The 21,608-nt window shown below is 39.6% G+C and overlaps 1 protein-coding gene across 1 annotated transcript in view; it reads right to left on the bottom strand.

The window, feature by feature from the left end:
- The window catches only part of SPAG17 (sperm associated antigen 17), a 260,213-nt gene that overhangs the window by 51,957 nt on the left and 186,648 nt on the right, over window positions 1-21,608 (bottom strand). The window contains exons 29-31 of the mRNA XM_066377314.1: window positions 20,521-20,738; window positions 13,837-13,978; window positions 12,779-12,933 (exon numbers count right to left, since the gene is read on the bottom strand). Of these exons, the coding sequence (XP_066233411.1) occupies window positions 12,779-12,933; window positions 13,837-13,978; window positions 20,521-20,738 (515 nt within the window). The remainder of the gene's footprint in view (window positions 1-12,778; window positions 12,934-13,836; window positions 13,979-20,520; window positions 20,739-21,608) is intronic.

The following is a 21,608-nucleotide window of genomic DNA, read 5'->3' as shown; positions in this document are numbered from 1 at the left end:
AATACCGGGGAACAATCTTTTCTTCATTTTCTGTTGCATGAGGTTTTAGAACTGTTTCTATATATATCTGCATCGCTGATATCAAATCTGAAATCCATTTTTTGCTGCATGCTCTAGTTTTCATGCAATTTTAATTTCTTTTAGTTATAGTTAATGGCATGCATTGATTTTTAAGTTGGAGGTAAAAGGCAACGACTCTTGGATTGAACATAACCACAAGGCAATTAATGTTTTACAAACATCACTTTTACATAATTGTAGTTGTTTTTAAATGTAAAAAATTATTATCTGATAAAAACACCCTCTTATTTTGTTTTAATATTGAATCATGGCTTCTTTGAGTAGGCGTTAATGTAAGAATAGTCCTGACACCTTCTGTTATATATGTGGCTGTTACACACTTCAATGTCAAAGGCGCAATATTTCATCATTTGTGATATGTGCATATATTGCCTATTTTCAAGTTCCCCTTGGCAATCAAGACAAGAATTGGGCTCCTCATCTTGTGTGTCATAATTGTGAGGAAATACTTCATGACTGGACAAAAGGAAAACGCAAAGGAGTGCCTTTTGGTATTCCCATGGTTTGGCATGAACCTAAGGACCACAGCAGTGACTGTTATTTCTGTCTGCTCCATACAAAGGGCATAGGCAAGAAAAAACGACATATAATCGCGTATCCTAATATTCCTTCAGCAATACGACCTATCCCACACTCTGAGACACTCCCAGTTTTAGTTTTCAATGGTTTTATTTCTTTTAAGGAAAACAAAGGTAAACATTGTGATCAAGTGTATTTTGATAAAATGCATGAGGAAATGGTTGTAGAATCTGAAGGGTCTTCTTCTGATGCCAAGCAGTTATTAACCATTCAGCAATTTAGCCAACCCGAATTGAATGACTTAGTAAAAGATTTGGGCTTATCAAAGAAAGCAGCTGAGTTATTAGCCTCCAGGCTTCAAGAAAAGAATGTACTTCACTGGTCAGCTAAAGCAGAGGTCCCGAACCCCCAGGCCATGGACTGGTACTGGTCCGTGGGCCAATTGGTACCAGTCCACAGAGAAAGAATTGATCCTTCCAGCCACTAAAGACATTTGTTGTGAACTTCTAGGAGAGGCTGCAGTTAAAAGATAGCACAGATGCCTCTTACAGCTACCACTGTCACAAGGCGCATTGAGGAAATAGCAGAGGACATTGCATCACAATTGTTGGAAAGGATTAATAAATCACCGAGGTACGCTCTCCAGTTTGATGAATCTACAGATATTGACAACAAGGCAATGTTGGTTGTTTACATACGTTATCTTTATCAAGAGGATGTGCATGAGGATATGTTATGTGCACTATCATTGACAACCAAAACCACAGCCGCAGAACGATTTAAATCGCTGGATGACTATATATCAGGAAAACTGAAATGGTCTTTTTGTGTCAGCATATGCACAGATGGAGCTGCTGCCATGACCGGAAGGATGTCTGGTTTAACTACTCGGATTAAGGAGGTTGCACCTGAATGCAAGTCTACTCATTGTGTCATTCACAGGAAAATGCTGGCTAGCAGAAATATACCACCGGAACTTAACAGCATATTGAATGATGTTAAATTTATTAACCACATCAAAGCACACGCCCTTCACTCGCGCCTGTTTGAGCAGCTTTGTGAGGAAATGAATGCGGAGCACAGACACCTTCTCTTATATACAGAAATAAGATGGTTATCCCGAAGGAGGTCCCTGGACAGAGTGTTTGAATTATGAGAGCCGCTGCAGAGATTTCTCTCAGAAAAAAGTCACCGCTAGCAGCACATTTCAGTGACGAGGAATGGGTCGCAAAACTTACTTACTTGTGTGACATATTTAACCTCCTCAATGAACTCAGTTGGTCACTTCAGGGGGAAATGACAACTGTCTTCAAGTTGGCAGATAAAGTAGCTGCATTTAAAGCCAAACTGGATTTGTGGGGACGACGTGCGAACAGGGATATATTTGATATGTTTCAAACATTCTCAGGAATTTTGGAAGAGACTGAGCCCAAGCCTTCATTGTCCCAGCTGGTGCACGATCACCTGTATTTGCTTTTAAAAGAGTTTGAACACTACTTCCCAACCACAAATTGCCAAGAAATGAATCCGCGATCCATTTGTCAACAAACCAGGTGAATCAAGTGTGTCTATGCAAGAGGATCAACTACTGGGGATCGCAAATGACGGTGGCCTTAAAAATATGTTCGAGACTACAACTCTGCTGGTGTTCTGGATTAAAGTCATGGCAGAATACCCCAAGATCACCACAAAAGCACTAAAAACCCTATTGCCGTTTCTGACATCCTATTTGTGTGAAGCAGGATTTTCTGCAGTGACAGCAACCAAAACAAAATTACAGAATAGACTGGACATAAGCAACACACTTCGGGTGTCATTGTCTCCCATTACCCCTAGATTGGACCTTCTCATTGCAGAGGAACCAGCTCAGGGCTCCCACTGATTTAGCGTTATGGTTGTTGAGAGATAGGCTACTGTCTCTCATTCTATATAAACATAATAAATAACCTTAACTTACAATATTCATAACAATGGTGAGTTGTATTTTTCATGCACTTTATATTTGTTTTTGTGTTGTATCTTATTTTTAAGGCATGTTTAAATGTTACCATAGCGACTAGAAAGTGTTTGGAGGCAGAGAGGATATTACTCATGTTATGTTGTTGGTGCGATGTTAGGAGGACGCCTCTAATAAAGTTGCATACGAGTACACAGTGGATTCATGTTTATTTTTATTGTCATAGGTTCATGATTGGTAGTGAGCCTGAACCTATCATATTACATATTGATGTCAGACATGAAAAATTTTCAGAATAACAAATTTAAATACAGCCTGAATAATGAGGATGTGCTCGTTCCTCCTTTAACTTAGCCCAATAAATATCGTAAGTTTGACAATTATATTTAAAAATACCACAGTTTTATGCCGGTCGCATAATTATATTTTGTGCATTTATCCATCCCACCCTAAAGGCCGGTTCGTGAAAATATTTTCTGACATTAAACTGGTCCATGGCCCAAAATAGATTGGGGTCCACTGAGCTAAAGTATTCCATTTCAGGAAGCGTGAAGAAATTTTTGTGGACTTTTTTTCCAAAGACAAACACTTTGTTTACTATCATGATATCAGTAGTCTTCTCAGCTAGCTAGGTGTTACCACTTATAGTCCAACAGAATGGAGGCTATTTCTTGACAGATCTAAACAGAGTCAGAAATGTGTTCTCCTACACAACGGTAATGTTTATGCAGCAGTTCCAATTGGTTATTCAACTCATTTGCGAGACGATTATGACATAAAAATTGTCCTAGATTTTCTGAAGTATGAGGAGCATAACTGGATCATTTGTGTGGATCTTAAAATGGTAAATTTCCTGATAGGACAACAGAGAGGTTTCACGAAGTATCCTTGCTTTCTGTGTTTGTAGAACAGCTGAGCTTGGGAGAAACACTGGACACAGAAGGAGTGGCTAAAACGTGAAGTTCTGGAAGTAGGGATGCAAAATATTGTGAATGAACCTGTAGTTAATCAATACAGGATCATTTTTCCCCTGCTTCACATCAAACTTGGCTTAATAAAGCAGTTTGCTCAGGCTTTGAATAGAGAAAATGAACGCTTTCAACATATTATTTTTGCTTTTCCTGCCTTGTCTTTCTTTTTTTTTTTTGATGTCTTAATTTTATTTTTTTAATGGGGCGACATCAATAAATCAGGATACATATATTCAAAGATAACAAGTCCAGTTTATCTTGTCTTTCAATTTGTTGCATACCCATCACCCAAAGTCAGATTGTCCTCTGTCATCTTCTATCTAGTTTTCTTTGTGCCCCTCCCCCTCTCCCTTTCCCTCTCCATTTCCTCCCTCCCCCCGTAACCACCACACTCTTATCAATGTCTCTTAGTTTCATTTTTATGTCCCACAGATGTATGGAATAATGCAGTTCCTGTTTTTTTCTGATTTACTTATTTCACTTCGTATAATGTTATCAAGATCCCACCATTTTGCTGTAAATGATCCAATGTCATCATTTCTTATGGCTGAGTAGTATTCCATAGTGTATATGTGCCACATCTTCTTTATCCAGTCATCTATTGACGGGCTTCTTGGTTGTTTCCATGTCCTGGCCACTGTGAACAATGCTGCAATGAACATGGGGCTGCATGTGTCTTTATGTATCAATGTTTCTGAGTTTTTGGGGTATATACTCAGTAGAGGGATTGCTGGGTCATAAGGTAGTTCTATTTTCAGTTTTTTGAGGAACCACCATACTTTCTTCCATAATGGTTGTACTACTTTACATTCCCACCAACAGTGGATAAGGGTTCCTTTTTCTCCACAGCCTCTCCAACATTTGCTATTACCTGTCTTGTTAATAATAGCTAATCTAACAGGTGTGAGGTGGTATCTCATTGCAGTTTTGATTTGCATTTCTCTAATAACTAAAGAAGATGAGCATCTTTTCATATATCTGTTGGCCATTTGTACTTCCTCCTGGGAGAAGTGTCTGTTCATGTCCTCTTCCCAATTTTTATTGGATTGTTTGTTTGTTTGTTGTTGAGTTTTATGAGTTCTTTGTATATTTTGGATGTTAGGCCCTTATCTGAGCTGTTGTTTGAAAATATCATTTCCCATTTAGTTGGCTTTCTGTTTATTTTGTTATCAGTTTCTCTTGCTGAGCAAAAACTTCTTAGTCTGATGTAGTCCCATTCATTAATTTTTGCCTTCACTTCTCTTGCCTGTGGAGTCAAATTCATAAAATGCTCTTTAAAACCCAGGTCCATGAGTTTAGTACCTATGTCTTCTTCTATGTACTTTATTGTTTCAGGTCTTATGTTTAGATCTTTGATCCATTTTGAGTTAATTTTAGTACAGGGGGACACACTGTAGTCCAGTTTCATTCTTTTGCATGTGGCTTTCCAGTTTTCCCAGCACCATTTATTGAAGAGGCTTTCTTTTCTCCATTGTATGTTCTTGGCTCCTTTATCAAAAATTATTTGACTATATATATGTGGTTTTATTTCTGGACTTTCTATTCTGTTCCATTGGTCTGAGTGTCTACTTTTCTGCCAATACCATGCTGTTTTGATTGTCATGGCCCTATAATATAGTTTGAAGTCAGGTATTGTAATGCCCCCAGCTTCATTTTTTTTCTTTAGGATTGCTTTGGCTATTCGGGGTTTTTTATAGTTCCATATAAATCTGATGATTTTTTGCTCTATTTCTTTAAAAAATGTCATTGGAATTTTGATGGGAATTGCATTAAATTTGTATATTGCTTTGGGTAATATGGCCATCTTGATTATATTTATTCTTCCTAACCAAGAACAAGGAATATTCTTCCATCTCATTATATCTTTTTCGATTTCTCTTAACAATGGTTTATAGTTTTCATTATATAAGTCCTTTACATTCTTTGTTATGTTTATTCCTAAGTATTTTATTTTTTTTGTTGCAATTGTGAAGGGGATTATTCTTTTGAGTTCGTTCTCAGTTGTTTCATTGTTGACATATAGAAAGGCTATTGACTTCTGTATGTTAATTTTGTATCTGCGACCTTACTCTATTGGCTTATTGTTTCTAGTAGTCTTTTTGTGGATTCTTTGGGGTTTTTGATGTATAGGATCATATCATCTGCAAAAAGTGATACCTTTACTTCTTCTTTTCCGATATGGATGCCTTTTATTTCTTTGTCTTGTCTGATTGCTCTGGCTAGAACTTCTAGTACCACATTAAATAAGAGTGGAGAGAGTGGACAACCCTGTCTTGTTCCTGATTTAAGGGGGAAAGCCTTCAGTTTAGTGCCATTTAATATGATATTAGCTGATGGTTTATCATATATGGCCTTTATCATGTTGAGATATTTTCCTTCTATACCCATTTTGTTGAGAGTCTTAAACATAAAATTGTGTTGTATTTTATCAAAAGCCTTTTCTGCGTCTATTGATAAGATCATGTGGTTTTTGTTCTTTGTTTTGTTGATATGGTGTATTACGTTAACTGTTTTACATATGTTGAACCATCCTTGAGATTCTGGGATGAATCCCACTTGATCATGATGTATTATTTTTTTAATATGTTGTTGTATTCGATTTGCTAGTATTTTGTTTAGTATTTTAGCATCTGTATTCATTAGAGATATTGGTCTATAGTTTTCTTTTTTTGTGCCATCCTTGCCTGGTTTTGGTATGAGGGTTATGTTGGCCTCATAGAATGTGTTTGGAAGTATTGCTTCTTCTTCAATTTTTTGGAAGACTTTGAGTAGAATAGGAACCAAGTCTTCTTTGAATGTTTGATAAAATTCGCTGGTATAGCCGTCTGGGCCTGGACTTTTATTTGGGGGGAGGTTTTTAATGGTTTTTTCTATTTCTTCTCTACTAATAGGTCTGTTTAGGCTTTCTGCTTCTTCTTGACTCAGTCTAGGAAGGTTGTATTGTTCTAGGAATTTATCTATTTCTTCTAGATTGTTGAATTTAGTAGCATATAGTTTTTCATAGTATTCTACAATAATTCTTTGTATATCTACGGTGTCCGTGGTGATTTCTCCTCTTTCATTTTGGATTTTGTTTATATGAGTTCTTTCTCTTTTTTCCTCGGTAAGTCTTGCCAAGGGTTTGTCAATTTTGTTGATCTTTTCAAAGAACCAGCTCTTTGTTCTATTAATTTTTTCTATAGTTTTACTGTTCTCTATTTCATTTATTTCTGCTCTGATTTTTATTATCTCCTTTCTTTGGCTGGTTTTGGGTTGTCTTTGTTCTTCTTTTTCTAGTTCCTAAAGGTGTGAAGTTAAGTGGTTCACTTGGGCTCTCTCTTGTTTGTTCATATATACCTGAAGTGATATGAACTTCCCTCTTATCACTGCTTTTGCTGCATCCCATAGATTCTGATATGTCGTATTGTCATTTTCATTAGTCTGTATATATCTTTTGATCTCTGCACTTATTTCTTCTTTGACCCATTCATTTTTTAAAAGTATGTTGTTTAGTTTCCACATTTTTGTGGGATTTTTTTCCTCTTTTTTGCAGTTAAATTCTAGTTTCAAGGCTTTATGATCAGAAAATATGCTTGGTACAACTTCAATTTTTCTGAATTTGCTGATGTTGTTTTTGTGGCCCAACATATGGTCAATTCTTGAGAATGATCCATGTACACTGGAGAAAAATGTATACTCAGTCACTCTGGGATGAAATGTCCTATAGATGTCTATCATATCCAAGTGCTCTAGTGTTTTGTGTAAGGCCAATATATCTTTGTTGATTCTCTGTTTGGATGACCGATCTAGAGCCGTCAGCAGTGTATTGAGGTCTCCAAGTATGATTGTATTTTTGTCAGTTTTTGTTTTAAGGTCAATAAGTAGCTGTCTTATATATTTTGGTGCTCCTTGGTTTGGCGCATATATATTAAGAATTGTTATGTCTTCTTGATTCAGTGTCCCCTTAGCCATTATGAAATGGCCATTTTTGTCTCTGAGTACTTTTGTTGTCTTGTAGTCAGCATTATCAGATATGAGTATTGCTACGCCTGCTTTTTTTTGGATGTTATTTGCTTGAAGTTTTGTTTTCCAGCCTTTCACTTTGAATTTATTTTTATCCTTGTTACTTAGATGAGTTTCCTGTAGGCAGCATACAGTTGGATTTTCTTTTTTAATCCATTCTGCTACTCTGTGTCTTTTTATTGGTGAGTTTAATCCGTTTACATTTAGTGTAATTATTGATACTTGTGAGTTCCCTATTGCCATTTTATAGATTGCTTTCTGTTAGTTTTGTGTCTTGTTTGATCCTTCTCTTTCGTTTTTCTATATTTTGTTTTTATTTGGTTGTATTCCATACATCTTTCCTCTGTTGCTATCTTTTTTTTTTTATCTCATGTGCTTCTGTGGTGGTTTTTTCAATGGTGGTTACCTTTAAGTAATGAAAAGGGTTCCTACCCTGTTCATTGTAGTGCACTATTTTGTGAGTACTTTTGCACTCCATCATCCTTTGCTACTGTTAATCTCCATCCTCTTCCCCCCTTTCTTTTTGTTGTTGTTACAGTTTAAATTTGGTTTTATTGTGTTCTTCTTGGAGCTTTTACTTGTGGCTTTGTTTTTTTTGTTCTTTGATTCTGATTGGAGAACCCCTTTTAGTAATTCCTGGAGTGGGGGTTTTCTGATGATAAATTCCCTCATCTTTTCTGTATCTGTGAATGTTTTTATTTCTCCTTCATATTTGAAGGATAGCTTTGATGGGTATAGTATTCATGGCTGAAAGTTCCTCTCTTTCAGGACTTTAAATATTGGGGTCCACTCTCTTCAACTTGTAGAGTTTCTGCTGAGAAATCTGATGATAATCTAATGGGCCTTCCTTTATATGTTGTATTCTTCTTTTCCCTGGCTGCCTTGAGAATTTTTTCTTTGTCATTGGTTTGTGCCAATTTCATTATGATGTGCCTTGGAGTAGGTTTGTTGGGGTTAAGAAAACTCGGAGTTCTGTTTGCTTCATGAATTTGAGGCTTTAGTTCTTTCCACAGGCTTGGGAAGTTTTCATCTATTATTTGTTTGAGTATGTTCTCCATTCCATTTTCTCTCTCTTCTCCCTCTGATATACCTATTATTCTTATGTTATTCTTTCTGATGGAGTCAGATAATTCTTGTAGGGCTATCTCATTTTTTAAAATTTTTGAGTCTCTTTCTTCTTCTCTCTGTTGTGCCTCAAGTTGCTTGTCTTCTATTTCACTAATCCTCTCTTCTATCTGGCCTGTTCTATTAGCTAAGCTTGTTACCTTGTTTTTCAGCTCGTGAATTGAGTTTTTCATCTCTGTTTGATTTGTTTGTATAGTTTCAATTTCCTTGGACATATATTCTTTGTGTTCATTGAGTTGTTTTCTGAGCTCCCTAAATTGCCTTTCTGTGTTTTCTTGTATATCTCAGAGGATTTTTAGGATTTCTATCTTAAATTTTCTGTCATTTAGCTCCAAGCTTTCCAATATATTAAATTTTTTTCTCCATAGATTTTTCCTCATCTGTGTTATCTCTCTTTCTTTTGTATCCATGATATTCAATTTTCTCTTCCTTAATGGCATCTGAGGGTGGTTTTGTTGATAGTATTAATGAGATTTAATAAAGAATAAAAAGTTAAAAAAATAAAAAATCGAAAAAAGTTGTTTTTTTAAATTAATAATGAATTAAAGAAAAATAAAATAATAAAAAAATTGAAAAAAATTTTTTTATAAAAAGGAAATTATTCCCCCCCTCCTTTTTTCCTCTCCTCTCCTCTCCCCTCTTTCTTGAGAAAATCTTGTGGTGAACTGTGAATTATATTGTATTTAATAGAACAAACAATGCCTGTAATGGAGGGCCTGAATTGGGGAAAAGTAATAAAGGGGCAAAAAAATAAATAAAATTAAATTAAAAAAGGGGGGGTATGGACCCACAAAAAGAAAATAATGAAAAAATTTGGATCAGGAATAAAATGATTTGCGTTTAGGTGTTGGTTGACTAAGTGTTATGATGAGAGGAATAAGAGGGAAACAGGAAAAGGGGGGGACAAATTAAAAAATTACTATTGTATTTAGTGGAACAAGAGCTTGATAAAATGGAGAGCCAGGGATGGGAGCACTGCTAGTGAGTTAAAAAGGTGAAGTAAAACCCCCCCAAAATGCCACAAACATAAGTTTAAGTCCCAGATAAGATTATTTGTTTGTTATTGAGGTTTGAATGAGAGTAGACGTAAAGGAGAAAGGAAGAAACTAATATAGAGGGAGAAAAGAAAGAGAGAGAGAGAGAGAAAAAAGAGGGAACCACTAAAAGAAGAAAAAAGAAAAAAGAGGAGAGAGAGAGAGTTAAGGGTTTTGGAGTGCAACCCTCATAGAGAGAAAGGAAGAGGAAAGAAAAGATAATGGGAGATGTAACACTTATGGGTAGTGTAGTTTAAGGAGAGGAGAGAGTAAGACCGGTAGAGAGTTAAACGACCAAATTGGAGGAGGAGAAAAAAAAAATCAAGGATGAAGATAAGAGAAACAAATGAACAAATATAATAAAATTGGATAGGTTATAAAGTCTGCGATTATTCTTGATTTTGAGAGGTTATCTTCTTGCTTTTCTTTTCTCTCCCTCTTCCTGGTCGGTGACTCTGTACCCTGGGTTCTGCCCCTTTGGCACGCTCAGGTAGAGGTTTGCAGTTGATAAGTCTCTATGGCTATGTCATGTATTGTGCTTTAATCACGTTGGCAGTTGAGGCTCATTAGCATTTATAGGCTCCGACAGTGAGAGAGTCCGTGTTCCTGGAGCCTCTCTCCTAGTCTTTCCTTCCTCAATTAGTAGCCTGATAATCCAGCTATGGGGTTGCTGCTGCCTCTGCCTGGATAGTTAGAAGCTCAAAGAGCTGGCCACTCCCCACTCTATTCCCACTCAGCACAGGGCTCTGGGTAAGGCTCAGTCAATCAGAGCTGCTAGCATAATCAGCCAGGGCTTCTGCCCACTCAAAGACCTCTGGCTCTGCCACTCTGTCTGGTAACACGGGCGGGCACCCACTCCCGGGGCGCTTGGAGGAAACTCTCGTTCACTATCTGCGCGCACAGACCAGGATGACAGACCAGAAGTCTCGCCCTCTGAGTGAACCCCCCCCCCCCGCCCGCACTTAAAAGTTCCAGCGTTGGAATTGGCTCTCGCTCCGTCCCCGTGTGTGGCTTTTTCAAGGCACTGGGGTAGCCTGAGATTCCACTTTAGGCCCACACAAAGGCCCCTGACTCTGCCCCTCTGTGGGATAACACGGGCAGGCACTGCCGAGGCACTCGGAGGAATCTCTCGCTCACTATCTGTGTGTGCAGACCAGGATGTCAGACCGAAGTCTCGCTCTCTGAGTGAAACCCCCTGCCCACACTGAAAATTCCAGCGTTGGAATTGGCTCTCGCTTCATCCCCGTGTGTGGCTTTTTCAAGGCGCTGGGGCGGCCTGAGATTCCGCTTTCGGCCCACACAAAGGCCCCTGACTCTGCCCCTCTGTGGGATAACACGGGCAGGCACTGCCGAGGCACTCGGAGGAATCTCTCGCTCACTATCTGTGTGCACAGACCAAGATGTCAGACTAGAAGTCTCGCCCTCTGAGTGAAACCCCCCTCCCGCACGGAAAAGTTCCAGCGTTGGAATTGGCTCTCACTCCGTCCCTGTGTGTGGCTTTTTCAAGGCACTGGGGTGGCCTGAGATTCTGCTTTAGGCCCACACAAAGGCCCCTGACTCTGCCCCTTTGTGGGATAACACGGGTGCACACTCCCAGGGCTTTGGAAGGAATTTCTCGCCCACTATCTGCTTGCGCCGACCAGGAGATCAGGTAAAATGGCTGCCCCGCTTGTCTTTCTTTGTCTGGGTTTGGCGCGAGTGTTAGCTGTATTGCCCGGGTTGTCACAGGAACAGTTTTTCCTCGGCTTGGATCTCCATGCCACAGCCTGGTTCGGCCGTTTGTGCCATGGCCTGGATCTATTCACCCCCTTTGCCCGCCTTAGTTTCTATATTCTCAGTTTCCAGTGAAAGCCGCCCTGTTTAGGTTAGTGAGGAAGGCGGAGCATTTCTTACTCCCTATTTCCTTCAGGGTTTGGTTATATATTTAGCCAATTTTTCGCTCGATCATACCTTTGGGTGTATTGCAAAACATCTGGAGGCTCCAAGGATAGGTTTTTCTGTTTCTGGTTGAAGATCTTGTTGAGTTTTGGGGGAGATTTATCGGTATCGCTTCCTACCCCGCCATTACTCTGACATCATCTCCTGCCTTGTCTTTTGAGAAGATAAAAGCAGGTGTATTCGATGGACCTCAAATTCGAACCCTCATACATGACAAAGAATTTGCCAGGAAGATGAACAAGGAGGAGAAAGCAGCATGGCAGTCTTTTGTGGCAGTTACAAAGAACTTCCTTGGCAACAAAAAAGCAGAAAACTATGAATTTCTGGTTCAAAGGATGCTGTTGGCTCTCCGCGACATTGGATGTAACATGAACGTTAAGATTCACTTCCTGAACAGTCACCTTGATAAGTTTCCCAAAAATCTTGAGCTACTAGTGATGAGCAGACTACTGCTAGAGCATCAAACGAGATTGTCCTCAACAAGAAGACAAATGCAAGAGCTATAAATGCAAATTTTTGCCTGAATAGAATTTAAATAAGTTTTGCACAAATTTTATGATTAAAATAAGTGTTTTAATATGTTCTATTTCAAAATTGTAGATAAATTCTGATGCAATCATATCTTTTAGTGTATTTGTGTATTTACTGCATTATATAAATTATTATATTTTCACAAAGATGATGCCCAAGAAGACATTCTACTTCATTATGTTAAACTAAATGTTGAAAATTTTACAATAAGATGAAAACCTAAAATCTTGAATTGTAAAAAAACTGTAGCTTACAGAGAAAAACTAATGTCAGATTTGAGATCAGCACAGTCGAATTAGATAAAAACAAGTGTTTTTGTGGATGCAACAAAAGTTTTGTTCCCCAGTGTAATGGATCCTAGCAAGTACATTCTGGTTTGTAACCTTGATTTAAAAATACTAAAGCACTGCAAGGCAAGCAGGACAATGTTCTACTGGAATGTGTTGTGAAAGGTGACTAAGTAAAGAGATTGGGAAGTGTGGTTTAGGATCAGATGAGATGAGAGGGCAACAGCCATCTTCATGGAGGGCCATAGGCATGTACACTGCCCCAGAGGAGTAGGTTTTCTTAGTTGTATGGACACTTACCTTTGGCATTCCTCATTTTCCTCCAAGACCTACCTGGTATGTTCCCTGTGGCTTTGCAATAATCGATGTCCCATCCCCAAAGGTGGTGCAGCACCTGCTGTCCTCACAGTTGGTGATGACAGTGGCATAGTGTGAGCTTTCTACTCGCACGCATTTCACCTGCCTGGTGATAGTCTCGAAACTCTCAGCTGCGGGCAAAGGCACAGTAAACAGAGAAGATGCATACATTGGGAAACATGATAGATTTGTATCATTCTATACTTGCGTTTTACACTTAGCCTTGTTTTGAGACCTTTAGCTATCTTGATGTACATATGTGTGTGTGTACATATGTGTATATCTGGGTGCACATCTTTCCTTTTAACTGCTATATACCACATGTTACTTTTCTGTTCTGCTGTTGATGGGACATTTATGCTTTCCTAATATTTTAATTTTAGACTTGTTGCAAGTAGCCCCTCTGCACCCGTTTCCTGGTACAAATGTGTAAGAGTGTCTTTCTGCGTGTCTACCAGAGACAGAGCTAGTGCATCATATAACAGGTACCCTTCCAATTTCCTAGATATTTTAAAATTGCCCTCCCAAGTGACTCTTAATTACCATTCTGTCTAGTGGGGTAGGAAGGTCCCTCTTTTCTCGCTTACTTGCCAATTTTGTTGCACTTAATTTGGTAATGAAACATTTAACATATTAAACAAGTAAACTCTGGAATTAAGGAAAAGGGAGTCAGAGAATACTCTTTCTCTAAGAATCTCATTCAAATTTAGGTTAGGAAGGCAACTAGACTTCTAGGGTCTTTAACAGGTGCCAGCTCCTTTCTCTGGGACCTCCTTTCTGACAGAGGCAAGCTCAGAATCGAAGGGGGACCCATCTGAGGTCACCTAGTTATGCAAAAATGATCCTTTAAGGATCAAAGAAAAAAGTTCTGAGAGCTAATGTCCAAGACACGGAGTTGTTTACTTTTAGCTATCAGTGCAGACTATAGGTTTTTAGTGATGATAATGGAAGAGCCACTATTACTGTCCATGCGCCAGCTACCACTATTACCCTTTACCTGTCTTATTGTCATGTACGTGAAAAACAAAACTTACGTATTTCTTGATCATCTGGAGAAATATTATCTTCATAAACTTGATAAAAGGTTGTGATTCTGGTACCATCAGCATGGTCTACGATTCGAGTACCATCTTTCTTTTCAACAATGATCACTTTGTCCTCTCGAGTTGTCATAACCTGAACATACAAAGGCAGAGCGCAATCATTTAATCAAGTGGTTAATCCCAAGTGCGTTTATTTTTATACCCTGTGGACTGCCATCAAAGCCTGGTTATTTATTTGTAAGTGAGAGTTTTATCTCACCTACTTGGTCTGACCTTTACAACAATCCTGGGAGGCAGGTGGAGATATCCCCCTTTTGTAGATGAGTACATTTAGGCTGAGAGAAGTTAAAGAACTTGCTGGAGGTCACTCAGCAAGAGCCAGGGCTGGTGTTGGACTAAGGCTGTCTGACTTCAAAAATGATTCTCCTTCCATTGTTGCCTACTTGTGAGTAAAGAGTTAATATCAGGACTGGCCTGACCCTGGTCTGTCTGGAAAAATGACCCCATGTCTTGCTTCCTCAGAAGCTAGAGGTTTAAGGTGAACATGGCACGCTGAGGCTGCCCTGCATGTTATGTGGGTTGGCGAGCAGGTTTTAGTCTTGTGTCATCAGAACAGAGCTTGAGGATTGGTGGGGAGCAGAGGACAGGCCTCTCTGGGTCAAGTTGATCTGCATGCACTATCTTTATACTCTTGTTTATGGCTGCCACCCATGCCCCGTGTGGGTCTGAGGGTAAAAGCAGCTGTATCTGAGGTCGCTGCTGGGCCTCACAGCTGGATGAGGCTGCTGCACTGACTGTGCGGACTTCCTGTCTTGTATTTTTTCCTAACACTGAGGAAATGCAGTTGAGATTAAAGCTGATTGTGTTCTGGTAGTTTGATGATAAATTTTAACCCACAACCTTTTCTGTTCTGGTGGAATGTATTACTGTGGAAAATGGAGAGATGGACTGAGAAGGAAAAAACTATCACCCAAGACAGGAAGCCAGAGGACCCAGGACAGGAAGCCAAAAGGTAGCCACTTTCTCAGCCCAGTATTTCCAGGTCTGTCCCAATGCAATCCCACTGAATGCACATTTCCGGAGGGCTGACTATGTATCGCGGTCTATGATAGGTGCTAGGGTTACAATGATGATGAGACTGACTACAGCTTAAATCCCTGTCCTCTAGAAATTACAGACTAGAGGGTGGTCAGTCATTAAGAAGTTGCTAAAGGGTAGTGAGCATTCTAATGCTGTCTGGCTTCCTCTCGGAGGAAGCAATGCTGGAGCGTGGATTCGGTGTTGAGGGAGGGCAGCAGGGCAAGTGAATAACATTTCACATACCAAGGAACCCAGGGAGCAGTGGGGACAGTGGTGGGAGACACGGCTGAAAGGTGAGGGACAAAACTGGGGAGGGCTTTAGCCATACTAAAGACTTTAGCCTTTGTCCCACAAGTGATAAAGAGGTATAAAAGGTTTTAAGTATGTGGAGTAGAGTAGGAATCACAGAAAAAAAACTAAGCTAGTACTGGTGAATGTTTCAATTCTGAGAGAAAAAATCAGGCCTTTATATGTGTACTGTATTTAATGGTGACCAGTGGAGAACACAATGGGCTCCTGAATGAATCCCCAGGTGTGTGGGTCTAAAAGGGGTGGATAGGGAGATGCATGGCCCGGTCTCCCTTCAGGAGTGGACTTGATCCCCATTGGTGGCAGCAGTCAGTACACAGCCTGATAGCTCTCAGGTCTTTCAGCATCTGTCTGAGCTGCAGAGAGATTCTGTGACTGACACTTCATTCAGGGTATCTGTGTCCAGACACTGAGTGAGGCAGTGGTGAACAGATCTGGTTCCTGCTACCAGACTCAGGGCATCGACACCGAGACAGCTGATAATGGCTCCTGAGCTCCTGCTGGTTGACCAAGGCTTTGTAGGTTGGGTCGGCACTGCAGCTCAGCTTCTCTAGCTGCCCATTTGTGCTTCCTTCCCCTTCCTTTCACAAATGGTACCCCTAATAAATATCTCGCACCCCAAACTCCATCTCAGTGTTTGCTTCTGGAGAGCCCAACCAGCAACAATAGTATTGCAAATTATATAATGCATTTTTTTATTTTATTTTATTTTACTTTTTTATTTTTTTTTCCTGAAGCTGGAAACAGGGAGAGACAGTCAGACAGACTCCCGCATGCGCCCGACCGGGATCCACCCGGCATGCCCACCAGGGGGTGACGCTCTGCCCACCAGGGGGCGTTGCTCTGCCCCTCCAGGGTGTCGCTCTGCTGTGACCAGAGCCACTCTAGCGCCTGGGGTAGAGGCCAAGGAGCCATCCCCAGTGCCCGGGCCATCTTTGCTCCAATGGAGCCTCGGCTGCAGGAGGGGAAAAGAGAGACAGAGAGGAAGGAGAGGGGGAGGGGTGGAGAAGCAGATGGGCGCTTCTCCTGTGTGCCCTGGCCGGGAATCGAACCCGGGACTTCTGCACGCCAGGCCGACGCTCTACCACTGAGCCAACCGGCCAGGGCCAGAAATTGAGTTATTAATTAAGAACTATTAATAAAATTTTCACATTGAACCAAATAATCTACATCAGGAGCTGAATTAAAGTGAATTAATTGAGGTGACTCAAGTACGAAGCCAGTGGCTCAATGGATAACGTGTCTGACTACGGATCAGAAGACTCTAGTTGAGGTGACCTAGAAGTCTTCCTGAGACAATATGTACTTTGAACCTCACAAAACAGATAACTAGCAAGCAAGGTAAGAGATTATAAAATTATTTTAGAAATAGACTGAAGACTAAAGGCAAACACATTTGGTTACATGAAGTAATTCATCTCAAGAAAGCAGGCATTTTGCTTTGACCAGCAGAACGTGGTTGTAAAGAGGAGGAGAAAGTCCAGAAACCAAAGAGAAGGCACGTAGGAGATTCTTCATCTTGTTTAGACTCAGAGGTTGTTGCAAAGCTCCACATAAGAGATCAGAAGACTAGCTTAGGAATGGAAAGAGCTCAGTGTCCAGACACCAAAGTTGGTTCTAATCCTGGCTCCACACTTTCTAGACATGTGCTCTTGACCAGTGGTCCCCAAAACCTGGGCCGCGGACCAGTACCGGTCCGTGGGCCATTTGGTACTGGTCCGCAGAGAAAGAATAAATAACTTACATTATTTCCTTTTTATTTATATTTAAGTCTGAACAATGTTTTATTTTTTAAAAATGACCAGATTCCCTCTGTAACATCTGTCTAAGACTCACTCCTGACTCTTGTCTTGGTCACGTGATACATTGCCGCTAAAATTAAACCCATAAACTAGCAAAATGCGTGAAAAACAAAATTCCATCGAAAGTTTTTTTGCGAAGTAGAAAAGGGCCAGTGAGGAGACAGAAGAAGAACCTACAACCTTGAAGAAAAAGAAGGCTTCATTTAACAGACAATACCAGGAGTCCTACTTGAAGTATGGATTTATCTCAACTAGTGATTCTCGGGCACCAAGGCCGCTCTGCATAATATGTGGTGACCGACTAAGTAATGAGGCAATGGAGCCTTCAAAACTGCTTCACCACTTGGAGACCAAGCACCCTACTTTAAAAGACAAGCCTTCGGAGTATTTCAAAAGAAAAAAAGCATGAACAAAAAGGACAGAAACAATTACTGGTGGCCACTACATCAATAAATGTGAGTGCACTGAGAGCATCATACTTGGTGGCTAATCGTATTGCTAAGGCTAAGAAGCCATTCACCATTGATGAAGAGTTGATCCTTCCAGCCACTAAAGACATTTGTCGTGAACTTCTAGGAGAGGCTGCGGTTAAAAAGATAGCACAGATGCCTCTTACAGCTACCACTGTCACATGGCACATTGAGGAAATAACAGAGGACATTGAATCACAATTGTTGGAAGGATTAATAAATCACCGAGGTACGCTCTCCAGGTTGACGAATCTACAGATATTGACAAGGTAATGCTACTTGTTTACGTACGTTATCTTTATCAAGAGGATGTGCATGAGGATATGTTATGTGCACTATCATTGACAACAAAAACCACAGCCGCAGAACTATTTAAATCGCTGGATGACTATATATCAGGAAAACTGAAATGGTCTTTTTGTGTCGACATATGCACAGATGAAGCTGCTGCCATGACCGGAAGGATGTCTGGTTTAACTACTCGGATTAAGGAGGTTGCACCTGAATGCAAGTCTACGCATTGTGTCATTCACAGGAAAATGCTGGCTAGCCGAAATATACCACTGGAACTTAACAGCGTATTGAATGATGTCGTTAAAATTATTAACCACATCAAAGCACACGCCCTTCACTCGCGCCTGTTTGAGCAGCTTTGTGAGGAAATGAATGCGGAGCACAGACACCTTCTCTTATACACAGAAATAAGATGGTTATCCCAATGGAGGTCCCTGGCCAGGGTGTTTGAATTACGAGAGCAGCTTCAGAGATTTCTCTCAGAAAAAAGTCACTGCTAGCAGCACATTTCAGTGATGAGGAATGGGTCGCAAAACTCGCTTACTTGTGCGACATATTTAACCTCCTCAATGAACTCAATCAGTCACTTCAGGGGAAAATGACAACTGTCTTCAAGTTGGCAGATAAAGTAGCTGCATTTAAAGCCAAATTGGATTTGTGGGGATGATGTGTGAACAGGGATGTATTTGATATGTTTCAAACATTCTCAGGAATTTTGGAAGAGACTGAGCCCAAGCCTTCATTGTCCCAGCTGGTGCACGATCACCTGTATTTTCTTTTAAAAGAGTTTGAACACTACTTCTCAACCACAAATTGCCAAGGAATGGACCCGCGATCCATTTGTCAACAAACCAGGTGAATCAAGTGTGTCTATGCAAGAAGAGGATCAACTACTGGAGATCGCAAATGACGGCGATCTCGGCCTTAAAAATATGTTCGAGACTACAACTCTGCTGGTGTTCTGGATTAAAGTCATGGCAGAATACCCCGAGATCGCCACAAAAGCACTAAAAACCCTATTGCCATTTCCGACATCCTATTTGTGTGAAGCAGGATTTTCTGCAGTGACAGCAATCAAAACAAAATTACAGAATAGACTGGACATAAGCAACACACTTCGGGTGTCATTGTCTCCCATTACCCCTAGATTGGACCTTCTCATTGCAGAGGAACCAGCTCAGGGCTCCCACTGATTTAGCGTTATGGTTGTTGAGAGATAGGCTACTGTCTCTCATTCTATATAAACATAATAAATAACCCTTAACTTACAATATTCATAACAATGGTGAGTTGTATTTTTCATGCACTTTATATTTGTGTTGTATCTTATTTTTAAGGCATGTTTAAATGTTACCATAGTGACTGGAAAGTGTTTGGAGGCAGAGAGGATGTTACTCATGTTATGTTGTTGGTGCGATGTTAGGAGGACGCTTCTAATAAAGTTGCAAACGAGTACACAGTGGATTCATGTTTATTTTTATTGTTGTAGGTTCATGATTGGTAGCGAGCCTGAACCTATCATATTACATAATGATGTCAGACATGAAAAGTTGTCACAATAACAAATTTAAATACAGCCTGAATAATGAGGATGTGCTCGTTCCTCCTTTAACTTAGTCCAATAAATATCGTAAGTTCGACAATTATATTTAAAAATACCACAGTTTTACGCCAGTCGCATAATTTTATTTTGTGCATTTATCCATCCCACCCTAAAGGCCGGTTCGTGAAAATATTTTCTGACATTAAACCGGTCCGTGGCCCAAAAAAGTTTGGGGACCACTGCTCTTGACCATCTTATGTAGCTTGCTGAGACCCACTTTCCTAATCTGTGTAGTAATATTCATTGGTGTAAAGACTGATGAGATAATGTATGCCAAAGCTCTAACAGAAAGTCCGGCACACTGAAGGTGCTGTTATTCATCCTGGGAATTTAAATTTCACATCCTAAATAAAACCATTATGTTCCAGACCAACTATTTGTCACTTATTTTTATGCTACAAATAAAATCTTTTGTATAGTTGCTCTGTGATGTTCTTGAGTTTTTTAATGTAAGGAGGATCTCCTTAAATACACTGTAAATTCTTTGAAGTCAAGGATCATGAACAAATTCCTACTACTCACATCAAGTGCACACAAAGAAGTAGGAATAAGGCATAGGCTCTTATTTTTAAAATGTAAGACACACACAGATACATTCAAGATAAGGAAATATATGACATCATTAATCATATATGTATTAAAGTGGTATAGAAAATTCATGATGGCTGTGGCCAGATAGCTCGGTTGGTTAGAGCATCATCCCACTATGTCAAGGTTTAGGTTCAATTTATGGTCAGGGCACATACAAGAACCAACCAATGAATGCATAAATAAGTGGAACAACAAATCAATGTTTCTCTTTCTCTTTCCCACTCCCTTCCTCTCTGTCTAAAACCAATAAATAATAAAAAACATTTTAAATTCATGACCTGTTTCATTTCAAAAATTAGTATTTTATAATATTCTATGCTGGTTAAATAAACCACAGAATGCTTTTAGATTTGGGAAGATGGATCCATCCATTGATCCATCTATCGATCGATTGATCCATCCATCCACCCATCCACTACTATTTAAAAAATTATTAAAAATTTATTGTTTTCCAGGTGCTCTTCTATGTGTTGTTTCAGACTTTTAGTGATTTAGGGAATTTACAAAATACAATAGTTTGCCATACCGTTCCAGTGACAGGGTCTGTGGCCTGAAAGGATAAAAATGGTGCCAAGTCCCTTATTCTTTCTGATCCTTTGGTACCAATTCGATTTCCTTCAGGTGTGGTTGTAAACCAGGTGCCTACGTGATTGTCTACACGAGTCGCTGCTCGGGCTGTTTCTGTGGGAGGCTCATGGATTTCATTCTTATGTAACACTGTTGACTGATTTTTGTGTATTCTTCCTGTGAGAGTTCAAGTAAAATCAAACAACAGTATAACTATAATATCAACTATATAAATCATTCATTGTTTTGATTCAGTGTAAAGACATTGTGGCATAGAAATTCTAAGTAGTTTTCATCAATTGTAATATTTCTCAAGTGATAAAAATACCAGGTTGTGAATATCTAACCTTAGCTGGACTCCCATCAACTCCCTCCAAATGTGCACGTGCACATACACGGTTCACTCTCTGTGACATAATAGCTTTTCTGGTCACCTTCTGTATACTTTTTACAAATTTTTAATTAATTTTAATTTATTGTGTTTACATGGATTCAAGTGTCCCACTGAATATAACTCCCTCACCCCCACCCAGGTCTGTACACTTTTGAGTCTTGCTTATATCTCCCTGGATTCCAGATTTTGGATTTTGTACTATGGTTTTTAAAGTCCACTTTTTTCCATTGTATATCCGTCAAACTTTCAGACTCTTTTTTAACTTATGGGACTCTAGCATTTTACTAGATTTTCAACCTTTCATTCCACCGCTTTTATCATTTTGTCAGTAACAGATAGGAAACATCTTTTTTCAGCCCTGAATCTGAAGAACCTTATCAGGTATATCCTTGGCCTCTCACCATAGGAAAGGATTTGGATAGTTTAATTACTACATTGATAATCATCTGACAATACTTTGATAAATCATTGATAGTACATCTCTCTCGCCCTTCATCCTTCCCTGTTATCTATCATCCATATGGAACAGGAAGATATGACTTAAGATATCCTCATAAAACTCTGTGAATAATACCCTAACCCTTTATCAGGACAGATTTATTTATTCCATTTGTATAAACAATAGTGAACAATCTATAGATGAGATTTGCTAG

This window comes from Saccopteryx leptura, chromosome 3, assembly GCF_036850995.1.
Source record: "Saccopteryx leptura isolate mSacLep1 chromosome 3, mSacLep1_pri_phased_curated, whole genome shotgun sequence".
NCBI classification, from domain to species: domain Eukaryota; kingdom Metazoa; phylum Chordata; class Mammalia; order Chiroptera; family Emballonuridae; genus Saccopteryx; species Saccopteryx leptura.
The sequence above is the reverse complement of the archived record's forward strand: the minus strand, read 5'-3'. Positions and strand labels throughout refer to the sequence as shown.